The sequence below is a fragment of the Panthera uncia genome, chromosome E3 (assembly GCF_023721935.1).
Source record: "Panthera uncia isolate 11264 chromosome E3, Puncia_PCG_1.0, whole genome shotgun sequence".
NCBI lineage: Eukaryota > Metazoa > Chordata > Mammalia > Carnivora > Felidae > Panthera > Panthera uncia.
The window spans coordinates 20,687,676-20,710,555 of NC_064815.1; the positions used below are offsets into that span (position 1 = coordinate 20,687,676).

Sequence of the window (22,880 nt, forward strand, 5' to 3'; positions counted from 1 at the left end):
TCATCCATCCATCCATCCATCCATTCATCCATCCATCCATCCATTCACTCAACCAATATGGAAGGAGCATCCACCAAATGCCTGACACAGTGCTACAGCTCTTTCCCTTCTCCCTAGCACTACTGTGCCCACACTCTGCTGATGCCCTGGTTCGATCCCTGTCTCTCCCACTGGGCTCAAGGGTCCTCATGGAGCTGTGTCTTGAATCCCACATGTTTGCTGAACCGAGCTGGAAATAAGGTCTCACGCTCGCTGTCGGGGGCGCAAGCACGCCAGTCACCATTGGGACGAACAGGCTTTTGCCTGAGTTTAGCTCACAGAAGAAAGCATCCCACTGAATGAGTCTGGGATTTCACACAGCAACCTTGACCACGTGGATGCTTCTTGAGTTTATTCCCATGAATGCAAGATTCGGCAAAGACCCAGGAGCCCAGGGAAAGTGGAGTTCTCATTTATCACCCAGGGGAAGCTTGGAAAACCTTGTGAAAGAAACAGGGAACACTGGGGTGCCTGGGTAGCTCAGTCGGTTGGGTGTCCCACTTCAGCTTAGGTCATGATCTCACGGTTGGTGAGTTCGAGCCCTGTGTTGGGCTCTGTGCTGACAGCTCAGAGCCTGGAGCCTGCTCCGGATTCTGTGTCTCCCTCTCTCTCTGCCCCTAACCCACTCGCATTCTGTCTCCCTCTCTCTCTCTCTCTCTCTCTCTCTCTCTCTCAAAAATAAACATTAAAAAAATTTTGTTAAAGAAACAGTGAACACATGGGGGACAGCCGGTCCCCTGGACCCTCACGGGAATGAGAAGGAACCAGGTTCGTTCCAGAATAGAATTGGCTCCTGAAGACGGCTCGTCTTCATCCCAGGAGGATAACCTGCAATCTCTGGGTCCCTTTTTTTTTTCCCACTACAAATGAATTTTCAAAACACTGAGTAGAAGATTGTTCCCGCACAGGGAGGTGGTTAGGTCAAAATGGATTTTTCTGATATCAGAAAATATATATAATTTTCTCCCAAATTCAGAACTACTGACACAATTTCCAGCATAAGGAAACCGTGGCGCATTGACACCCCAGTTGACTTCAGAAAGGGCTTAATCCGGTGATATGATCAAAAGGAAAAGGTGAAGGGAGGGCAGAAGAGCACGAATTAAAAGAGACAATGCACCGCTATGTGATATTCATTAGTTCAACCGAGAAGCTGCCTCACGGGCCCTGTCATGCTCTGGGCCACCACGGCATGCAGGAGCCAAGTCCAGTCCAGGCCACAGCAGCACGTCTCAAATGACCCGTCTCGGGCCCACGCATCTACATCTGGACATTTTCAGATTCCAGCACGTGGGCTACTTTCCTGTCTGCACTGAGCTGGAGCTCAAGGGGGCCAATTCCTTTGAGCTAAAGGGCATTCTGTCTCCCTCCCTCAGAGGGGCAGCCACATGCTGGCGATCCGAGATGGCCACCTCTCCCCCAACAGCAGGGGAAGGCCATCGGGATCGCCTCGACCTGTGCAACTCACCAGGCCCACGCTCTGGGGCCGGTGGCGGCACAGGGAATCGGCCAGAGTGTAGAGCGAGGGTGGCTGATGGGTTTCTCCCCAAGTTAACTTTCAAGGGAGGCCTTGAAACGTAATCAATTTGTGTATATATCAAGGCGGAAATGTTCTACTGGCCCATCTATGAACACATTCTCCTTTTTTGGCCTGGCCGTTGCTCCCCCCACCCCCACCCCGCCGCGCCTCCTGCTAAAGACTGAATATTTGCCCCCCCCCCCCCCCCCCCCCCCCCCCCCGTCTCCCTAAGACTCACAAATGGAAACCCTAATGTGATGGTAGGGTCTTCGGGAGGTAATGGGGTCACGAGGGGGGAAACCCATGAGGGGATTGATAGTCTTACCAGAAGAATACAGCCAGCCCCGCCTCTCAGCTCTCTGCCAGATGAGGATACAGAGAGGAGGCGGACTTTTGGGGAGGAGCCACTTCCTGGTATGCTGGTCCTCCCGGGCTGGGAGGAACGAATGTTTGCTGTCTGAGCCCCCCTATGTCCGTGATATTTTTGTTACTGCAGCCAGAGAGGAGACAGCCTACATCTGGATCCACAGTCCACCCAGACGGTGCCCAGCGTGCTATTTGGCACCGAGGAATAACACCGTGTTCATTTCAGCCCCGCCTCCCCTCTGACTGCTTCTCAAACCTGGAGCCCCAGGCTTTCCCAAGAGCTGCTCCTGTGGTTCCAACTTTTCCAACTCTTTTGCATCCATGGGCTGAAGCGATCTCCTCTCATGGTAAGACCACCACCACCTCCGGGCATCTGTGGCTCTTCCCTGTGCAGCATCCTGACCCCCTTCTAGCGGGAACAGAACTCCTCTCCTCCATGTGAAGGCGCACCCTATGCAGACGAGGGTGACCCTACTCTCCTAAGGCACGAGTGGGCGTGTGATAAAGACCAGTCCTATCACAAACCCTAGATCCCCAGCCCCTATGAGCGGTTCAGAGATAGACATGCGCCTCAATCCAGACCAGAGACTTTCCTAAGACTTCTCTGATGGAACTTTCCCAGAGGAGTCTCTTCCTCCAGCTCCCACCTTAGCTCCCACGTGGAGAAAGCCTGTCTACCAGATAGAAAGGGGGCAGAGTCTTGAAGACATCGCTTGAACGCCTGGATCTGGCCTCATCCCAAGCCAGATGCTACCCTAGACTTCCCAGTTACAGGAGCTAATAAATTCCTGCCTCCTCCTTTTCATGTTTAATCAGGGATAAAGTGGTTTTTCCGTCACTTGGAACCAAGAGGGCCTCGATGACTAGACAAATAGACTTCTAAATCCATGTCCTAACCCTGATTTTTTTTCACTTCCGCCCTCGTCTGCCGCCTTCCTGTCCTGGTGGGAGTGGACAGCAGAGGCACGCTGGGACAGTGACCTAACCTGCGATGCCACCAATAAGCCACGTGACCACAGGGAGGTTGCTTAACACCTCAACTTCCAAGGCACTAGGAGGATTATTGCCCCTGTGAGGTAGGTACCGTGAAGACCAGAGGAAATTAAGAGCGGGGCTCCCTGTGCCCTCCTGTGCCCTGGCCCCCATTCCCTCCCACGGCCTCAGGGACGCCCCTCCTTATATGTTCCTCCCTCCCATCCAAAGGTAAAAAGCTCCCAACAGGACAGAAAATGCTACTCCCTGTCCTTGTACAAAAACACGCTCGAAACATCACCACCCAGACCAATTAAAAGCACGCCCCGAGATATATTGGCCAAACACAAACAAAGAATTCCAGGTTAATGTCAAAGAGGACTGTGAAATACACATTAATGAGTCAGAGAACTCTTTAATTTTGACGAAAGGTAAAATCTCCAGTGCAGACACGACAAGGCAAGAAAGCTGACGTGCCAAATAGCACGAAGAACGTTCACAAAGCCAAACGTCACCCGCTGGTGGAAGTTTCTCCCCGCCCCCAGACCCTGTTCCCCCCCCCCCCCCCCTCCCCGTCTTCCTCTGCTCCTCCAGGCGGGGGCACACCTCCACGGAAGCCTCACACTGTAGCCTGCACAGGGCATCAGAGAAGACACAGTTCCGAAGTCAGACAGACACACAGGGTTGTAATGGTTGCGGTGTCCCCCCCCACCCGCCAAATTCATATCCATCAGGAACTTCAGAATGTGACCTCATTTGGAAATGAAGTCTTTGCCGATGTAATTAAGATGAAGTCATGATAGATTAGGATGGGCCCTAAATCCAACAACTGACGTCCTTATAAGAAAAGGACACGCACACAGACAAAGAGGTTCGTGTAAAGATGGAACCACGGATTGGAGTGATGCCCCTACAAGACAAGGAACAGTCAGGATGGCCCGCAGCCACCGGGAGCTTTTAGAAAAGGCAAGGAAGGATCCTTCCCTGGAACTTCAGAGGAAGCACGGCCCCGCGGACACCTTGACTTCAGACTTTGAGGCTCCAGAAATCTGAGAGAACAGATGCTCATTGTTGTAAGCCACCCAGTTTGTGGTCGATTTGTCACCAAAGTCCTGAGAAACTAACACAAGGGTGCAGGTGACCTGGGACAAGTCACTTCACCCCTCTCACTGTTGAGCTAGGACAGCTCACCTCATCGCCCCCTACCCTCGGAAGGGGAAAATGTCATCGGCTCCCGTGGTTCCCAGGCCTTCAGACTCAGACTGAAATATACCACTGGCTTTCCTGGGTCTCAAGCCAATTCTTATAATAAATCTTCCTTTCTCAACATATATATATAATATATATATATATAATATATATGTTATAATATATATGTATAACATATAATATATATGTTATAATATATAATATAACATATATAATATATATGTGTGTATATATACATATATACACACATATATATATACACACACGAGTAATAATAATTATAATAATCAAGTTTATTAAGTAATGATAATATTATGTATATGTAGCATATTTTATAAATTTTAATAATGTATTTATAAATGAATATTACATATTCTACACAACATGCATATTAGTTATGTTATACAATATAATACACAATAATATATAATACATAATAGTAATATAAGTATATACATAGTCATTATAAATTATGTGTAATTATTACTTGTTATACACTCAATTTTATTTTATTTATTATTATATATTATGCTACTACCATAACTTATTGTTGGATCCCTCCTCCCTTCCTCCCCTGGGCACACCTCAAAGGTGAAACGAATTACCTAACTTGACTTTCCCTTAAGTCCCATCAGACAGAATTTCAAAAAAGCGTGCCCAATTATCTCAGGCTCCAAATACCAGCTTTACTCTCAAATTAATTTTTCACACTAAAAAGAACAATGGATTTCAAGTTTCTTTCCCCCTTTGTGTAACTGACATGTTTTCCTTCAGGGGTGACCCCGCAGGGCAGGAAAGCAACATGCAAATAAATGAAAACAGGACCACAGGTGGTGACCCTGGGAAGAGACACCGTACTGGTCGGTATTCCTAAAAGGAGCAATGTCTCCCCTCCCCAGGACTACTTTCTTTCTTCCTTCCTTTCTTTCTTTACAGCTCCACAGAAGTGTAACTAATATACAACCTCCCCACACACATATTTAATGTAAACCATTCGGGAGTCTGGACCCATGCATACATCCCTGAAGCCATCAGCACAACCCAGATAATAAACATATCCATCGCCTCCCAAAGTCTCCCTGGGCTCCTGTGATTTGGGGGGTTTTCTGCGGGGGGGGGGGGCATGTGGTACTGGTGTTTAAGTACGTTTAACATGAGATCTACTCTCTTAAATTTTTTAAGCACGCAGTACAGTATTGTTAACTATAGGCACTTCGTTGTACAGCAGATGTCCATAACTCATTCATCTTGCCTGTTTGAAAGTTTATACCCATGGAAAATCAAGCTCCCCTCTCCCTGATCCCTTGGCAAACCCCATTCTCCTCTCTGGTCCTACGAGTTGGGTTATTTTAAATATTTCATATAAATGGAATCACGCAGTATTTGTCTTTCCACGAAGGGCTTATTTCACTTAGCATAATGTCCTCCGGGTTCTTCCATATGGCAGGATGTCCTTCATTGACGCTAACATTCCATTGTATGTATATAGCAGATTTTCTTTACCTATTCATTTGTTGATGGATATTTCGGCTGTTTCCACCTCTTGGCTATTGTGAATAAGGCTAGAAAGAACAGAGAAGTTCAAACATCTCTTTGACATCCACATTTCAGTTCTTTCGGATACATACCCAGAAGTCGACTGCTAGATCATATGGTAATTCTAGTCCATTCTTTCCATTCTATCTTGAATTTTCTGAGGAAACTCCATACTGTTTTCCATAGCAGAGGCACCTTTGGACATTGCCAGCAACAATGTATAAGGGTTCCAGTTCCTCTCCATCTTCACCAACACTTAGCTTTTTGGGTTTGTTTGGGTTTGTTTGGGCTTTTTAGTTCGGGGTTTTGTTTTGTTTTTTAATAACAGGCATCCTAACATGCATGTGGTGGTAGTTCATTTGAAGTGCATTTCCCTGGTGCTCAGTGAGGTGGAGCAACGTTTCATGTATCTGTTGGCCATCTGGAGGTCTTCTTTGGAGAAAGGCGTATTCAAGTCTTTGCCAGTATTTTAATTGGATCATTTGGGGGTTCATGCTATTGAGTTGTAGGAGTTCCCGATATATGTTGACTAGTAAACCCTTATCTGATATATGGCTTGCAAACATATTCTCCCCTTGTGTAGGCTGCCTTTTCATTCTGCTGATTGCTTCCTTTCCTGCATAGATGCTTTTAAGTTTGACACAGTCCCATTTGTCTGTTTTTGCTTTTGTTGTTTGTGCTTTTGGTGTCATATCCAAGAAATCACTGCCAAGGTCAAGAAGCTTTTTTAAAAGATTTTATTCTAGGAGTTTCACCTTTTCAGGCCTTACGTTCAAGTCTTTAATCTGTTATGAGCTGGGTTTTTTTAATTAATTTATTTTGAGAGAGAGAGAGAGAAGGGGAGGAGCAGAAAGAGAGAAAGAGAGAGAGAATCCTCACTGTCAGCGCTGAGAATGGTGTAAGATGAGGGTCCGATTTGGTTTGGTTTTGCACGTGGACATCCAGTTCCCCCAGCACCACGTGTTGAAGAGACTATCCGTTCCCTATGCTGCATTCCTGACACCCCTCTCAGAGATCGGCTGACGGCAAATGTGCGGGTTTATTTCAGAGCTCTCTATTCTCCATCGGTCTATAGGTCTGTCTTTTTTGCTGGGACCATACTATTTTAATTCCCATGGCTTTGTAATCTATTTCAAACTCAGGGAGGGTGATGCTTCCAGTTTTGTTTTGCTCTCTATTTTTTTAAGGTTTGTTTTATTTACTTTTGTAAGAGAGAGAGCGCGTGAGTGGGTTAGGGGCAGAGAACGGGAGAGACAGAGTCCCAAGCAGGCTCAGCACAGGCCAGGGCAGAGCCCAGACGCGAGGCTTGAACGCATGAACTGTGAGATCGTGACCTGAGCCAAAATCAAGAGTCGGATGCTTAACCAAATGGGCCACCCAGGCATCCCTGCTCTCTGCCTTCTAATGGCCTTTTTCAGTGCTATCCAGATCATCTAAGAAAGCTCAGACACACTGAGACGCAAAACACGTCTCCTTCCATCTGTGAAGTGCCCTGGGCTGTTGTCTCCCACAATTCTCCCTCATCCTCTCGCCCTTGCCATCCACAGACCTTTACGAGTACCTCTACTGCACGCTGGCCACTAGGCTAAAGTACTGAGTACACAAAGGCACACCTTTATGGTACTTATAATCTGCTAGGCAAGGGAAACATGAGACAAGTAAACATTATAACAAATGATAAACTTAAGTGCAGCGAGTGATGAGTGTTACGGAGAAAACAAAGCGAGTAAGAGCACGGGGAGTGATGGAAGCTGATGGGTTGAACTGTAGGAAGGGTGGTCCATCGTGCCTTTGTTTCCCCCTCTGCAGCAGGATCAAGTTCTCCTAGGACTCCGTGAGTCGAGTCAAAGCACCACGCCCCAACTAAGAGAAGGGAGGTTTGTAAGCTGGGCAGCAATAGAATGAGGCAGCCCACACCTGAGAGAGAGGTGCTTCCATTGCCTGATCCCTGCAAAAGCAACCCTGCTTCCTTCCTCCTCCTGGCCACGCCTTCCCACAAAGTCACCAACAAAGAGCTGGCGGCATTATCTGTCCCCTTCCTCAACCTGCAGACCACCTGAAATGTTTTCTCCCCCCTGGTGCCCCCAGGGGAACCGCGGCTGACGCAGCCTGCGTCAGGCTCCAGGCCAAGTGTTCACATCCACGGCCCCGTGATTCCGTGGGTCTCACACCCAAGCAGGCATTGGGGTCACCTGCAGAGCTCAGTAAGCACTGGCCCATCACTGGACCCACCCCCAGAGCTTCTGGTTCCGGATCTGGAGAGGACCCCAGGAATCTGCATTACTGCTGTTGCTGATCTGGGGACCCCCATCTGAGAGCCCTTGCTATAATGGAGGGATTATATCTACTTGACCCAGGCAGGAAACTGGGGTTCTAGAGATGAAACCATTCGCCAGGACAGCAGGAGACCAACACCAACCCTTCCTGTTATTTCTGCGTTCGTTTTATAGGGCCCCCCACCACTGACACCACTCAGCGCTTGTCTTGGGGACCTGACTCCTGAGACAGACCCTTGCAGGCTGCATCAGCCCCTCTACAGAGACCAGGGACCAGAAGACAGGGGGTCACGGACCCCCAGAGGTGGGTCTGAGACTGGTCCCCTGCACACCACTACCTCGATAACCAAGCTGTTGGTTGGAAGACTAACTTTTCCTCCAGGAGTTCCGGCCTTCACTTTGAAATGCAAATCAGAAGAAAGCCCCGAACTTTCCCAGTCACCCAGTACCTGGGGCATCCACAGGCCTGGAGCACCTGGCAGAGGGGTGAGGGCGTTTTCCAGTCAAACCAGAATCAGGCAGGTGACATCTGCCAATGTGTTTTAACCTAGTACTGTGTGCACTGATGTGCACTTGACAAACGTCTTCTAAAGGGGATCTGTGGGAAAACGAAGCCTGTGAAAGTGGATCACTGACAAAAGCAGAATGCTTCTTGAAATGAATGGTGTGCCGGAGTCCGCTCCGCGAGCAGGCTGTTAAATATTCAGAAACTTCGCAAGCCAGTTGTCAATTACCAGCAGCTTGAAATTGACCATGGCAGGAACATTTGCCAAGGCCCCCAGCCCACCCCCCACACACCGGCTCAGACTGCCTCTGCCAGCACAGCACTGCCTGAAAGTGAACATGAGTGTTTCCGTGCTGTGCTTCGCAGCCTGGCATTGTTCTGTGGGTTTACATCTCTAAAACGAGCCTCTGAAATTAAAATAGAGGTCAGTGGAGACCTAGGATTCATTTCTTCTCTCCCTCCCTGCCCCCCCCCCCCCCCCCCCCCCCAATCTCATCAGAGAAAATTTTTTAGAAGTGTCGCTTTTTGCACTTGACCGTCAGTAACCTGATGCATCATAGAATGCTTGGCCAGAGGCTCTTTTCTTCTGCCCCCTTTTTACTTCCCAGAAAGAAGTTATCTGTTGTCTCCAATGGACAAATGAGAACCAAGCTCCTAATAAATTTTGCTCCACACAAACTTTGAACATGATATTCTGGGGCATAGAAGATAGAAACCATGGTCCACCTTCATTCAACTGTTTGCTGACTTTGCTACCAGAGGGAAAAGGGGTATATACAGCATGAATAATTCAGATCCCCAGAGAGCCCAAAACACGACATTTTAGCCAAACTTTCAACAACAGCCATCACCAGGGGAAAAAATAATCCAGCCTACATTTCATTATATTCCATTCCTCCTGTCTGAACCAACCAATGGCATTGAGCAGTAAAACAAATGGTCCAAAGGGGGGGGGGGGGAGGAATCATCCACAAACTATATAAACAGCTCCTTTTATGAGCAAGGTCTCCGATCACATTGCAGGGGATTGGTATCTGGGAAGGAAGGTGAGTGATTACAAGAGGTCGTGTTCGCCTAAAGAGAATTTTATATTAAAAATCACAGCAGAACCTGCTGCTTCTACTCCCGGCAGTTTTCTTGGCATTTTCATGGGATTATATGTGTATAAAATGGTTAAAAATAACAAAGCAGATGAAAACCAGTCCCCTCGACCTTCACTGCTAATAACAGTAATGCTCTACTTCTGTCCTGGGGTTTTAGCCAGCAGCAACCCAATAGCAATAAAAATAATCATGCCCTTCTTTCTTCTGCGGATGGCACTTTTCCATTTTCAAGGTTCCTCCTCACTCTCCGGTAGGGTAGGCGAGCCGCCACAATTATCTCCATTTCACAGAAGGGGACAGGCAGGCCCAGGCTGTGAATGATCTGCTGGATGTTGAGGGCACCATAAGTGGCAGAAAGAGAATTCGGTCCCAGGCTGCCAACACCACGTTCTTCCCACCATGCCCGTTGCCGTGCCCGCCTCGCCAGGCGCCACGCGGCCAATTCCCTCACCAAAGTGCTCACTCACTTCGTGGAGCAAAGTGCACCCGTACCCAGGGGATCCTGCAGGCAACTTCCTCAAGAAAGAGGCTCACGGGAGCAATCACTGAGGCTGGGTTTTAAATAATGCATTCCTATCCTTGCACGTAGAAAACTCGACACACGTAACAGAAGGGCTAAAAAGATAACCGGATAATACCAAGTGTCGACAAGGACAAGGAGCAACTGTTGGGTCACCAGGGGGTCCAGCGATCCCATTCGTACCTCTCTACCCAAAAGAAAGGAAAACATATGTTCACACAAAGACTGCATATGAATCTTTAACAGCAGCTCTATTCGTGATTGTCCCACACTGGAAACACCCCGAATGTCCCTCTATACATTGGACAGCCGCTCAGCATGAAGGAGGAAGGAATGCCTCCTGATACATGCAGCCACACGGCTCGAACCTCAGAAGCACTCTACTGAGTGAAAGAAGCCAGATGCCGAAGGCTACATGCTGTATGATTCTCATTTCTATGGCACTCTAGAAAAAGCAAAACCATAGAAGCAGAGGCCAGATCAGTGGCTGCCCGAGAACGGGGTTAGGCTTCCACCATAAGAGGCCACGAGGGGGGCGCCTGGGTGGCGCAGTCGGTTAAGCGTCCGACTTCAGCCAGGTCACGATCTCGCGGTCCATGGGTTCGAGCCCCGCGTCAGGCTCCGGGCTGATGGCTCGGAGCCTGGAGCCTGCTTCCGATTCTGTGTCTCCCTCTCTCTCTGCCCCTCCCCCGTTCATGCTCTGTCTCTCTCTGTCCCAAAAATAAAAATTAAAAAAAAAAAAGAGGCCACGAGGGAAGCTTTTACGGTGACCAAACAGCTCTGGATCCTCACGGTCTTGACAGATACGTGGCTATCCACTTTGCCAAAACTCGTGGAGCTGCACACCCACAAACGTGAATTTTATTACCTGAAAATTAGACTTCAATCAATCTCACTTAAAGGAAAAACCTGAATGAGGGCCGGAGGTTTTTCAATTCTCTCCTGGAAGATCAGAGTCTTTCAAAAAACACTACTGGCTCCTTAAGCAAAGCCAGCTTTCTGGGCACAAGGTCTCCGAGACAGGTCTGAGGCTGAATGCGGGGTGGGTTCGAAAGGGTGGCCATCTGTGACATGACAGCACTGGGGACAGGGATCTGGGTGGACTGGGTTTTTCTTCTGTACTGTGGGTTGTTTTTTTTGTTTTGTTTTGTTTTGTTTTTTTAAATTTTTTTTTAACGTTTATTTTTGAGACAGAGAGAGACAGAGCATGAACGGGGGAGGGGCAGAGAGAGAGGGAGACACAGAATCTGAAACAGGCTCCAGGCTCTGAGCCGTCAGCCCAGAGCCCGACGCGGGGCTCGAACTCACGGACCGCGAGATGGTGACCTGAGTTGAAGTCGGACGCTTAACCGACTGAGCCACCCAGGCGCCCCATGTTTTTGTTTTTGTTTTTTTTTTTAAGAAAAAGGATGGCACCTTTAGACAGAAAATATTGAAAGTAAATGAACTGGCAGCACATTATTATTCTCAGCTTCTCTAACACATTTGAATGAGTGTATCTTTAAAAGCCTTTGTCAGCTTGCTTTAGAAATGAAACTTGATATTATTAAGACTATCCAATATGAAACAATTATATAAGTGTAAATGGGAAATTCATTTAAAGGGTCATGATGAAATCCCTGGAAAATGCCTTCCTGATCTCTTTTTTTTTTTTTTTTGTCTTACTAAATAAGGTCAGATAAGATGAGGACAAAACTAAGTCAGCATGCAGAATTTAAATTACTTGAATTGCTTTTTTCTTTCTTTTTTTTTTTTTCCACGCAGCTGAACTTCAGAATGTGGGAGGGGGAATGGCAACTTAAACCGAAGCTAAGCTCTTCGGTTGTGTGTCAAAAGGCAATTACTCCTCACTATTTTTTTTTTCATCCGTCTGCTCAGCAAACATCCACCACCTCAAACAAATTTGCTAAAAAAGGCAGAAGAGCGTGGGGTTCGGAGCACAGCCAATAAATTGAGAATAGCCGGAGCTGCGTGAGCGTGTATCGGGTCCATTATATTATTCTCTTTACTTTGTGTGTTTGGAAAATTCTGTAATAAAAAAAAAAAAAAAACTGAGACAGAGGAGACGGGGAGAGGAAGAAGGAAAGGGAGGGGGCGAAAGAGAAAATGGCTCAAGGAGCCAGAAGGCCAGGGTGCTGGAGAGATCTCTGCTCCTCCACATTTGCTGTATACCCTTAGGGGAGTTTCTTAACCTCTCTGGGCTTCAGCTTCCCCTTTGGAACGCGTGGTTCGCCGAATACATTAAATCGCCGATCCTGGGTTGATGCCCCGCGCTGTGTTCCAGTCAGCCTTTTTCACAAAGGTGTTGAGTGGGCTGAACTGGGCGGGAGGAAAAGGCAATGGCTTCGAGGTTCTTCCGTCACTGCCCCAGCCAAGCTCCGCCCGCCCCCCTTTCTTGCCCGGCGATCACCTCGGGCGGATTCTTCAGCCTTCCCGTCACTCTCAGTTATAAGAACAAAACATGTCAGGAAATTATGACTTTTTTCAGATTTAAAAGGCGCAGCCTGAACGCTTCCATCCACATCCAATTCCCAGCTTGGCCCCCCCCCCCCCCCGCCCAGCCCCCCCCCCCCGCCCCAACACGGGTCAAGGGCCTGCACAGGCAGGGGGACCACCGGCTGGTCCTCCAAGCTTCTTCCTCCTCCAACCCCACCTCCTGACTCCTTGAAGGTGAAGGGAGAATGGATTAGATAAAGCAAGAGAAGCAAACACCTGTCTGTCAAAGACTTTGCTGCTGAGGTCTGGCGGGCGATCCAAGGTCGGCTCTTCTGCAGGGCACATCTGAGGGGTTCCCCCAGCTGGGGCCGTGAAGACCTCCACAGGACAGGGCCCCCGGATGTGGCAACCCGCTCTCTTGGAAATCTCCCTGGACCTGACCTTGGTCATCTCAGTGCCCGGGGCCTCCCCACAGCAGACCTCCCCATCCGGCCTGCCTTCCCGCACCACCCCCCCGCCCCCAGGCCTCCAAGAGGCCACAGGAGACTTGCACCTGCTTGCCTTGGAGGCAGGGGAGACATTGCAGGGGGTCCGCCCTGCCTGCTCCTGGCTTCCTGCCTTCAGGACCCCCGTGTCCCCGCAGCTGCCCCCCACCCTCCTGAGGACTCGTGTCAATTTCTTCCCCACTCCAGGGCTTCCGGGAACGTTCTCATCAAACTCTGCTCCCTGGTCTTCATGAGAGCTATGATTTGGCAAGCATCCAGCCAGAGGAGACACCAGACTCCTCTTCTGGAAGGCACCCCCCAATCTCTGTGTGGAGTCTGCTTTATTTGGGGGAGTCACTCCCACTGAGGAAAAAGCAAGCACCCCACCTCTCCTCCAACTCTTCTCCACGAACACATCTCGTCCACACAGAGGAGAAGCTGCTGAGGGTGTGGACGAATCCCACCATCTTTGCACAATGGACAACCCTCTCTTATTGCTCTCAGCTTTGGGACAGGAACCGAAATTCCCAAGCAAAAGGAAAGTCCCCTTCGACATCCCATTTCTTGTTTTTACACAAAGGAATCTATTACTCTCTGTGGCTGTGAGGAATAAGCAGGGTAAAAGAGGCTAAGGAAAAGCCAGAACACATAGGCGACAGAACGTTTCAAAATCCATCAGCAAATGAACAGATATTTACTGAAACGGATGCGAGAAATATTATCTCAAGGGAGAGCACGTTTCTGGAAATACCCAGGCAAGTGGCCTTGAAAATTGCTTTCTAATATTTCCAGCTGAATTATCCCTCCTTGACAAATGATTTCCAAGCCACTTTCAGCTATTAGGTTTATTTACACCCATTTTAGAGACTACATGACATCCTGGAAAGATGCATGACTTCCTGGAGGGGAGAAAACTAAAAAAAAATCATAACCAAGGAGATCAAGGTTAACAACTCAGCTCCCATCGTCGTTACTGGAAGGTATGGAGAGTGAGAAAGGTGTCCTAGCAACCAGCGGATCTCACGGTTCCTGGCTTCAGCTGCTGCCCATGTGCACCCGAATGTCTACACACACAAACACAGGAAACTGACGAGACAGAAATCAGAGCCTACAATGCAGCCGCCACCTTGCAAGGTGCTCAAAAAACTTGCAACCTAAAAAATGTAAAGTAAAGGCCGATGCACCAGGCAGCGTGTCGTCTACCAGCAAGAAGCAGGGCACACAGGGGACCTTAGCAGGCATGCTGGGGAGGATTCCTGAGAGTCCTAAGTGAGCCAGGCACAGAAGGACTTGTACTCCTCTTGATGAATGACACCATTGGAAACCCGAGAGGCATCCTAAATGCTTCTTACGCCCTGAGGCTCCGCTCCCAAATTCACGCAACTCGCGCCAATTTGTTTTCCTCTCCATTCAAGCCCCCGTCCCCTGTCCACCCCCAATGACACCATTTGAGTGTCACACGCCCTTGGGGACCAGCAGAGCTGGGCTTCCACACTGGATTTCTCTCAACTTATTGAGGTGACTTCCAATTCTTCAGCTGCCCTGCGGCAGGCCGAATAATGGCCCCCAAAAGGCGTCCAGTCCTGATCCCCAGAACCTACGGATGTTACCTTACCTGGCAAAACGGTGAGCATTACAGGTGTTAAGTTAGGGATCTTGATCCGGGATCTCATTCTGGATGGTCTGGGCGAGCCCCAGGCCGTAAATAAGGGCAGTAACAGGGGCGCCTGGGTGGCTCAGTCAGTTGAGCATCTGACTTTGGCTCAGGTCATAATCTCACAGTCTGGGAGTTCGAGCCCCACCCTGGGCTCACTGCTGTCAGCACAGAGCCCCCTTCAGATCCTCTGCCTCCTCCCCTCTCTGCCCCTCCCCCACTTGAGCTCTCAAAAATAAAGTTAAAAAACAGTAAAATAACTTTAAAAATAAATGAATAAAATGATAGTAATAAACAAAGAAATACTAAAAACAAGGTTCTTCATAAGACAGACACACGAGAAGCAATCAGAGGGGCCACGTGACCATAAAAGCTGAGAATCAAATGCCGTCGCGGCGGCCAAGCAATGGCGGCAGACTCTAGAAGCTGCCAGAGGCAAGGGGCAGATGTGAGTCTCCCTTGGAGCTTCCAGAAGGAACACAGCCCTGCCGACACATCGACCTTAGTCCCGTAAGGCTCATTTTGGATTTCTGACCTCGAGAACTAACAAGAGAATGAATGTGTGTTGTTTGAAGCCACAGAGCCTGTAGTCATCTGTTACAGAAACAGCATGAGATACGTGTCCTCATTCCTGAAGATACATCCCAAACTCCCAGTTCCTGGGGGCGGCACCAACCTCTCTCTCCTGCCTCGGCTCCCTCCATGCTCCACCCACAGAACGTCTGCTTCAAGCCACCCTTTGTTCCTCAACCCTTTCCCCAGGAGGCTGGATTGCTGCCAACCCCCGTGCCTTTGCATGTGCCACAGTCTCAGACAGGAGCCCCGCACTCCTCTCTGCCGGGAAAATCTCTGCTCCTCGGGCACACCCCAGGTGAGACGCCCCTACGTAGCTCTGTTGAGTCTTCTCTTTCCTCCCTGTGCCAAGCAGCCACTCAGCACTCTGTCCTCACATGGTCTTCAACACAAAGGTCAGCGTTCATGACCTTTTTCCGGTAGCTTTATGAACGCAGCTGCTGGCCTTCTCCGTCACCTCCGTAACCCCAGGGATATACGTGCGTCTGTGAGACCAGGACAGAGAGGAACCCTAAAAACATGGACAGAGGGACTCCAAACTGGATAAAGGTTATGCCCTTCTGCTTGGCCAACGAAGAGACCTATGAGAAATGAAGCGTTTACTGCACCCTCAGACCCTGAAGACAGGGTCAGAGGGAGAGAAAGGGGCAGGCATCGAAACACCAGCTGCCTCGGGCAGGTGAACACAGATGGACCCTCGTCGGTCCCAAAGTCAAAGTATTATTCAAAAGGCACTTGGAGGGCCGGCCGGGGGCCACCTACCGGTTTGTGATCGTGAGAACGACCCTTTCCAAAGTACAGTCCCCAAACCATCAGCCTCCACATCCCCCGGTGTCATGAAGTGAAAGTCAGTGTCCCCCAGAATTCTCAGGTCGAAGCCCTGACCCCAGTGTGATGGTATCTGGAAGCGGAGCCTTCGAGGGGTAATTAGGTCGTGAGGGTGGAGCTCTCGTGAATGGGATGAGTGACCTGGTAAGAAAAGGCCAGAGAGCTGGCCCCTCCCATTCCGCCAGGTGGGGACACAGCCCAACATCAGCGACCCATAACCCGGAAGAGGGCTCTCACGAGACCCTGACCAAACTGGCACCCAGATCTCGGACCTCCAGCCTCCAGACCCGGCACTCCCCAGCAGCCCAAGCCGACGAAGACACTTGGAACGTACTAGAAACGTAAATTTCCCAGGGGGAGCCTGGGACATCGGAGCCTCTGGGGGTGAGGCCCAATAATCTGCTCCGATCAGACCGCGGGGTGTTCTGAAGTCTGCCAAAATTTGAGAACCACCCTTTTCGAGGCAGGAGAAACCCAAGGAATGTCTAAAGGCAGGTTCCAGAAAATGGCAAAGAGGACTCTGTCCCTGATGTGCCGACGTGGGCTACCCGAACAAGGTAACAGACTGGGTGGCTCAAACAACGGAAATATGTGTTCTCATGGTGTCTGGAGGCTGGAGGTCTGAGAACAAGATGCGGGCAGCATTGGTTTCCTCTGAAGTCCCTCTCCTTGGCTGGTAGATGGCTCCCTTCTCACCGTGTCCTCACATGGTCTTCCCTCTCTCCATGTCCGTGTCCTAATTTCCTCTTCTCATAAGGACACTAGTCATATGAGATTAATGCCCACCCTGAAGGCCTCGTTTTAACTCAATTATCTCTTTAAATGCTTTCTCTCCAAATATGGTTATATTCTGAGGTGCTGGGGGGTTACGACTTCAATGTACCAACTTGGGGGAACACCATTTAGCCTAGAACATTCCTTAGGAATTAAAAACATGCCTTGTGAACACCTGCCAATGAGAAGTGACATGTACAGAAGACACCAACAGAACAATTAATCCTCCCACTCTTCTCCGCCACCATCCTGATGCGGAAAAGGCGGAGCTTCCCAGCCCTAAGGTGGGATTCTGGGGGTTGCCCGAGATATTGATCCCCTCTGTGCTCATAGCTCCTGGAACAGGGACCAGGCTTATCACCCCCCCGGCCCCTGCAGTTGTCACACTTTTACTCCAGTGTGCTCCACAAATGTCATCATTCTCCATGGAACTGGTAATGTGGAAATGGTGAGGTATTAATAGTAACCACCACCTATGAGTACCTAGAGGAATACATGAAGTTCATGTGCAAAACGCCTGGCACAGAGGACACAGCTACACGGGAAAATGCCCAACTGGTGTTTATCAGGAGTGTCACCATCATCATCATCATGCCATCAACACTGTCACCCTCATCCTCATCGTCACCATCACTGCCATTATCAACATCATTGTCATCGTCACTGTCATCATCATCCCTGTCCTCACCATCATCACCAACATCATCATCGCCATCATCATCGCCATTGTCATCGCCATCGTCAACACTGTCACCAGCAGCAGCACTGCCATCCTGGACACTGTCACCAGCATTGTCACTGTCATCGTCATCAATGTCACTGTCATCATCAATGTCATTGTCATCATCATGAACACCGTCATCGTCACTGTCATCATCACCATCACCAACCTCATTGTCATCACTGCCATCATCAATCCACACTGTCACCAGCAGCAGCACTGTCATCCTGAACACCGTCACCAGCATTGTCACTGTCATCATCATCAATGTCATTGTCATCATCATGAACACCGTCATCGTCAATGTCATCACCGTCATCAACATCAACCTCATTGTCATCACTGCCATCATCAATCCACGCTGTCACCAGCAGCAGCACTGTCGTCCTGAACACCATCACCAGCATTGTCACTGTCATCATCAACACGGTCATCATCATCATCACCGGCATCAACACCACAGTGGTCATCGCTGCCGTCATCAGCACCGTCATCACCATGAATACCATCATGAACACTGTCGTCATCACCATCACCAACGTCACCAACACCATCAACACTGTCATCATCATAGCCAACAGCACCCGAGTGAGCTCCTTTCCAGGAACCAGGTCAAGGACACAACACACATAGAACTGACCTTCTTAGGGGCTCCATTGAGAGGCTCTGAACTTCCCCAAAGTACACAAGTGGCAGGTGTGGGACCTGCAAGCTGCTTTTCTCAATCCCTTTAAGGTCCAAAATGGAACAGAGGCCAAGAGGTCATCCAGGGGGAGTCCAGAATGTATCTTAAATCACGGTTCTCAGACTTGACTGCACATGGGACCACCTGGGAGCTTTAAAAACCTTTGGCACCTGGCCCCACCCAGGGCTTCTGATCTAACCAGTCTGCACGTGGCCTGGGTATGGGGATTGTTTGGAACCTTCCCAAGTGAATCCAGATCTCAGGCAAGGCTGAGAACCCCGCTCTGAAGTCAGCTGCCCACTCGGGAGGGGAGTGAAGTCAGCTGCCCACTCGGGAGGGGGGTATTGTCAGTAGCAGTCAATAGGATGCTGTCTCTCCAGGGTGAAATTTAACACCTGGGTTTTAATCCTTCTGGAATCAAACTGGCTTAAGAGATGAAAAAAGTAAATAATCTAAATAGCACCGCAAGGAGTAAAAATCCTGCGGAATGATAAGGTTTAGCATAAAAGGGGAGGAACAGAGTTTTTCTAGGAAATTGGGTCCCATGAAAGCAAATGCCTTGGCTAAAAATACTTTCCCCATTTTTTTTCTTGGCAAATGGATCCCACACGCTGAAATAATGAAGACAAAGGCTGGGTGTCAGTCAGCCACCCTCTCAGCTTCTGATGTCTTCACACAGCCTGGCCTCTGTCAGAAGCCAGGGAAGAATGGCAAAATGACAGAAGCGTCAGGAGATTTACAGAAACCCCGAACTGGAAGAGACGTTGCAGATTATCTGGTGGGATCCCCTACCTAGAGAAGGAAGCTCCTCGACGATGCCCCTGCCTTGCTCGCCTCTCGTCCGGGGAGTCTGGCTCTTTCTAAATAGCCCGGTGCAGTTTTAAGCAGCACCAGCAGCAAGCGGAAGACTGCCTCAGTGCAACTTCTGTCCACTGCCCCCAAGGCCACATGGGCCAAAATGAATCCTCCTTCCGCACGACGCTCCCGCAAATATTTAATGACGGTGATTCGCACCCACCTACCCGACACACACAGGCCTCCCTGGCATCTTCTCTGCTCCCTTATTGCTCACAGGACAAGACACAGGACAGCAGATCTCCGTCCTCTGCATACACTTTAATTTGTTCATGTCCCTTCTTATATTTGACACTGTCTACGAAGCACATTCTCTGAATGAGATCTGACCCACCGGACAGGGGCCACTCATTACCGGTGTCCACACGGAAGCCATTGTCTCCGTCCGTTCAGGCTGCCACAAGGATCTGGAGTCTGGGAAGTCTCAGATCGAGGCACCAGCAGAATCCACGTCTGACGACCACCCACTTTCCGGCTCACACACAGCCGTCTTTCTGCTGTGAGCTCACGCGGTAGAAGGGACAAGGGACCCGTCTGGGGCTCTTTTACGATGGCACTCATCCCGTTCATGGGGGCTCCACCATCATGACCTGATCACCTCCCAAAGGCCCCACCTCCAAATATCATCACACTGGGGGTTCGCTCGCGACATATGGATGTGGGGGTGGGGAGGACAAAAACACTCCGTCTCTAGTAGTCATCTAGGACCACGGCTAACACACAGCCTCCAGAAGCACCCAGACCTCTCATTCCGCTACCCCACAAACTCTGTCTAACTGTCAGCAAGGGGCACGACTTCTCACGTGCTCTGACAATACTTTGCTAGACCCTAATGCATAGGACTTTTTTTTTTTTAATTTTTTTTAACGTTTATTTATTTTTGAGACAGAGAGAGACAGAGCATGAACGGGGGAACGGGGGAGGATCGCAGAGAGGGAGACACAGAATCTGAAACAGGCTCCAGGCTCTGAGCTGTCAGCACAGAGCCCGACGCGGGGCTCGAACTCACAGACCGTGAGATCATGACCTGAGCCGAAGTTGGCCGCTTAACCGACTGAGCCACCCAGGCGCCCCCCTAATGCATAGGACTTAGGAAGAAACATAAAGCCATCCCCTCTGCCTTCAAGTATATGTATAATCTATCTGAAGGGTAGAGACAAGCATGTGTGAAACCGGAAAATGCAACGGCCATTCATCCCCGGCTGACACGACCTTCTCCTGTTTTCTCCTCACTGGGGCTCCCTCCTCTTACTTGGGGACCCGCAGCCCCGACCGCTGCCTTCCACACTTCTGGGCATGGGATCTGCCAGACATCCATATTCAGTCACCCCTCCTGAAGGGAGGCGCTCCTTCAGGGCTCACGGACATGAGCCCTCATCCGCGAACTCATCCCGGGTCCCCATCCAAGCCCCTCGCTCCTAGTGGGCACGGCGTGCCAGGCTCGGGGTCTAAGGTGAGTGCAACATCAGGAGATACAACCTGGATGGGCTCCAGCCTCACCCTGTATGTCCGAATACCCTGAGCCTCGGTCTCAAGGAAACACCGCGCCCCGCCCGACGGCCTCTCAAGCCCTGAGCATGGCGTACAACTGTCCTCCCGCCTCAACTTCCCTCCCTGCTCCATCCTGTTTTCAACTTGGCAAACTCCTATGAGTGCATCAAGGCCCAGAAGAAATATCCTCCTCTCCGTGAAGGCTTTCCCAAGCCTCCAAAGTAGTTGGGAAGGCTTTCCTCCAGGCTCCCGTGGCATATATTCTGGAGACCTCTCTGATAGCCTTACCATAGTTATCTGGAACTTTTCTGTACAGGCATCGGTCAGCAAACGGAGAGCTCCTAAGGGACAGGTCTATGCCTCATCCATCCCTGTATCTTCAGAGTGTAGCACGGGGCTCAGCACACAAAAGGCACTGTGTAAATATTTGCTGAATGGAATCGAGTTGTAAGTCAGCATTATCAAAGCTTCATGAAGGAAAGTGTACTTAAGCTAAACCTTATCAGGCTGATACAAGACTGTAGAAGAGTTCACGGAGCATGAAGAGTTCACTCCTGGCCATGAATCAGCAGTGCACCTTGGGAACTCTGAACGCCGTGAGCAGCTTCAGACCCGGGGAAGATCAAATGCTTCCTGTTGACACAGATGATGGGGCGTCAGCCTTCCCGCCCTCGGAGGAGGCCTGGTCCCATGTTCAAGGAAGGAAGAAGCACCAAGGGCAGACACTTCTCCCCAAGGGGGAACTTTTAGGGTCTACATAAGCTTAGGCTTATGGAAGCTCAAGGGCAACCCTGTATCGGGAAGGGATGATGAATGATGACGAATCCCAGCCCAGCTCCTGGGTATCGGCAGTTGTGGGACACCAGGGAAGTAGCAGAAGGAAGTGACAATCTGGGTTCATGTGTACAGACAGCCAGTGTGGCAGTCCAACACGGTCGGGCCACTGCGTCACACGGGTCTTCGGGGGAGTCAGACGGCCTCTCCATGCCCAGGATGCGGTGGGTCTAGAGAGTGATTCATGGAACTCAAGCATGACGCACACCTTACCTACGACAACATGATCCCCTTTGGGGCAAATTCCAAGTACCCCTAAAATTCACAGTGGGACCCAGACAAGACAGGCTGAAGCCCCTGACATTCTCCTCTTGGTGCTTTCCCGCTTCACATCCATCCTTAGCTTTCCCATCATGGACTGCAAGGACGGGGGCTGTTTTCCAGAGACCCCAAAGGGAGCACTGGCTGAATAAGCCAACGTTACTAGCTGCCCTAAATCCATAAATATTAGTGGAAAAGTATAGTGCAGAAGCCTTATAAAAACCATATCAAATCTATAACTTTGGCACAGTAAATTATATTGATAAGTTGTTTCCATTTTCACTTCTGCTTTTTCCCCCTTTGATAAATGGGCAGAGACGTACCGGCTGTGCGGGAAAACACGCTCGCCTTTGGAGAAGAAAAATTCATTAGCTAATCCACCTACTTGGAGAATTTATTTCCAAGGCTGAACTTTGGGGAGGTTTTATAATGGAGGCCCTGACTAATGGGAAGCATGAATCTGTTCCAGATGGTTAATTACTTTTTATCATTCCTTTTAATAATAGTTAAGAATAATAAGACAACCAGGCTCTGCGAATGCAGGAGGAATTGAACAGAAGTACCCTGCACCCACTTCCCAAAAAAAGGGCACGCTGAGGTTGTGCAGAGCACCCTAAAATACCCGGTTTTAAAACGAGTGGAAGTTACACGTTGTGAGCCACCCCAAAGAAATTAATTTCTACCTGAACCCAATAATGTCCCAGAAGTGGTTGCACAGAGGCCACTCCATCATCCACACAGAGATGCCACATAAGGAGCTGCTGGGGTGGGGGGTGGGGGGGGAGACCCCATGGGGGGAGCATTTTTAGACAAACTCTCATCCCTCCCCTGTTCAAACGGGTTCACTAGCTCCACAGGGGACATCTATACCCCTCAGCACAGGGTCTGGGATGACAGGACCCCTACCAACTGGGTTGGTTTCTTCCCCACCTTGCTTACTTCTAAGTTAACCCTCCTAACCTTGAGCTGAAATATACCAACACTGAAATATACTAAGATACAGTGACTCTCTCCCACTCTGTCTCTCTCGCTCTCTCAACAATAAATAAATAAACTTTTAAAAGGGGGGGAGGTGCCTGGGTGGCTCAGTCAGTTAAGCATCTGATTCTTGATCCCTGCTCAGGTCATGACCTCACGGTCCATGGAACTGAGTCCCGTTGTTGGGCTCCATGCTGACAGCAAGGAGCCTGCTTGGGATTCTCTCTCCAGCCCCCCCCCTGCCCCCCCCCCACCTCTCA

At 49.7% G+C, this 22,880-nt stretch overlaps 1 protein-coding gene across 1 annotated transcript in view; it reads right to left on the reverse strand.

The window, feature by feature from the left end:
• Positions 1 to 17,814, reverse strand: part of LOC125928653 (polypeptide N-acetylgalactosaminyltransferase 17-like) — a 159,029-nt gene extending 141,215 nt beyond the window's left edge. The window contains exon 1 of the mRNA XM_049639378.1: positions 17,374 to 17,814. Coding sequence (XP_049495335.1) covers positions 17,374 to 17,814 — 441 coding nt within the window. The remainder of the gene's footprint in view (positions 1 to 17,373) is intronic.
• Between the last annotated feature and the right edge of the window lie 5,066 nt (positions 17,815 to 22,880).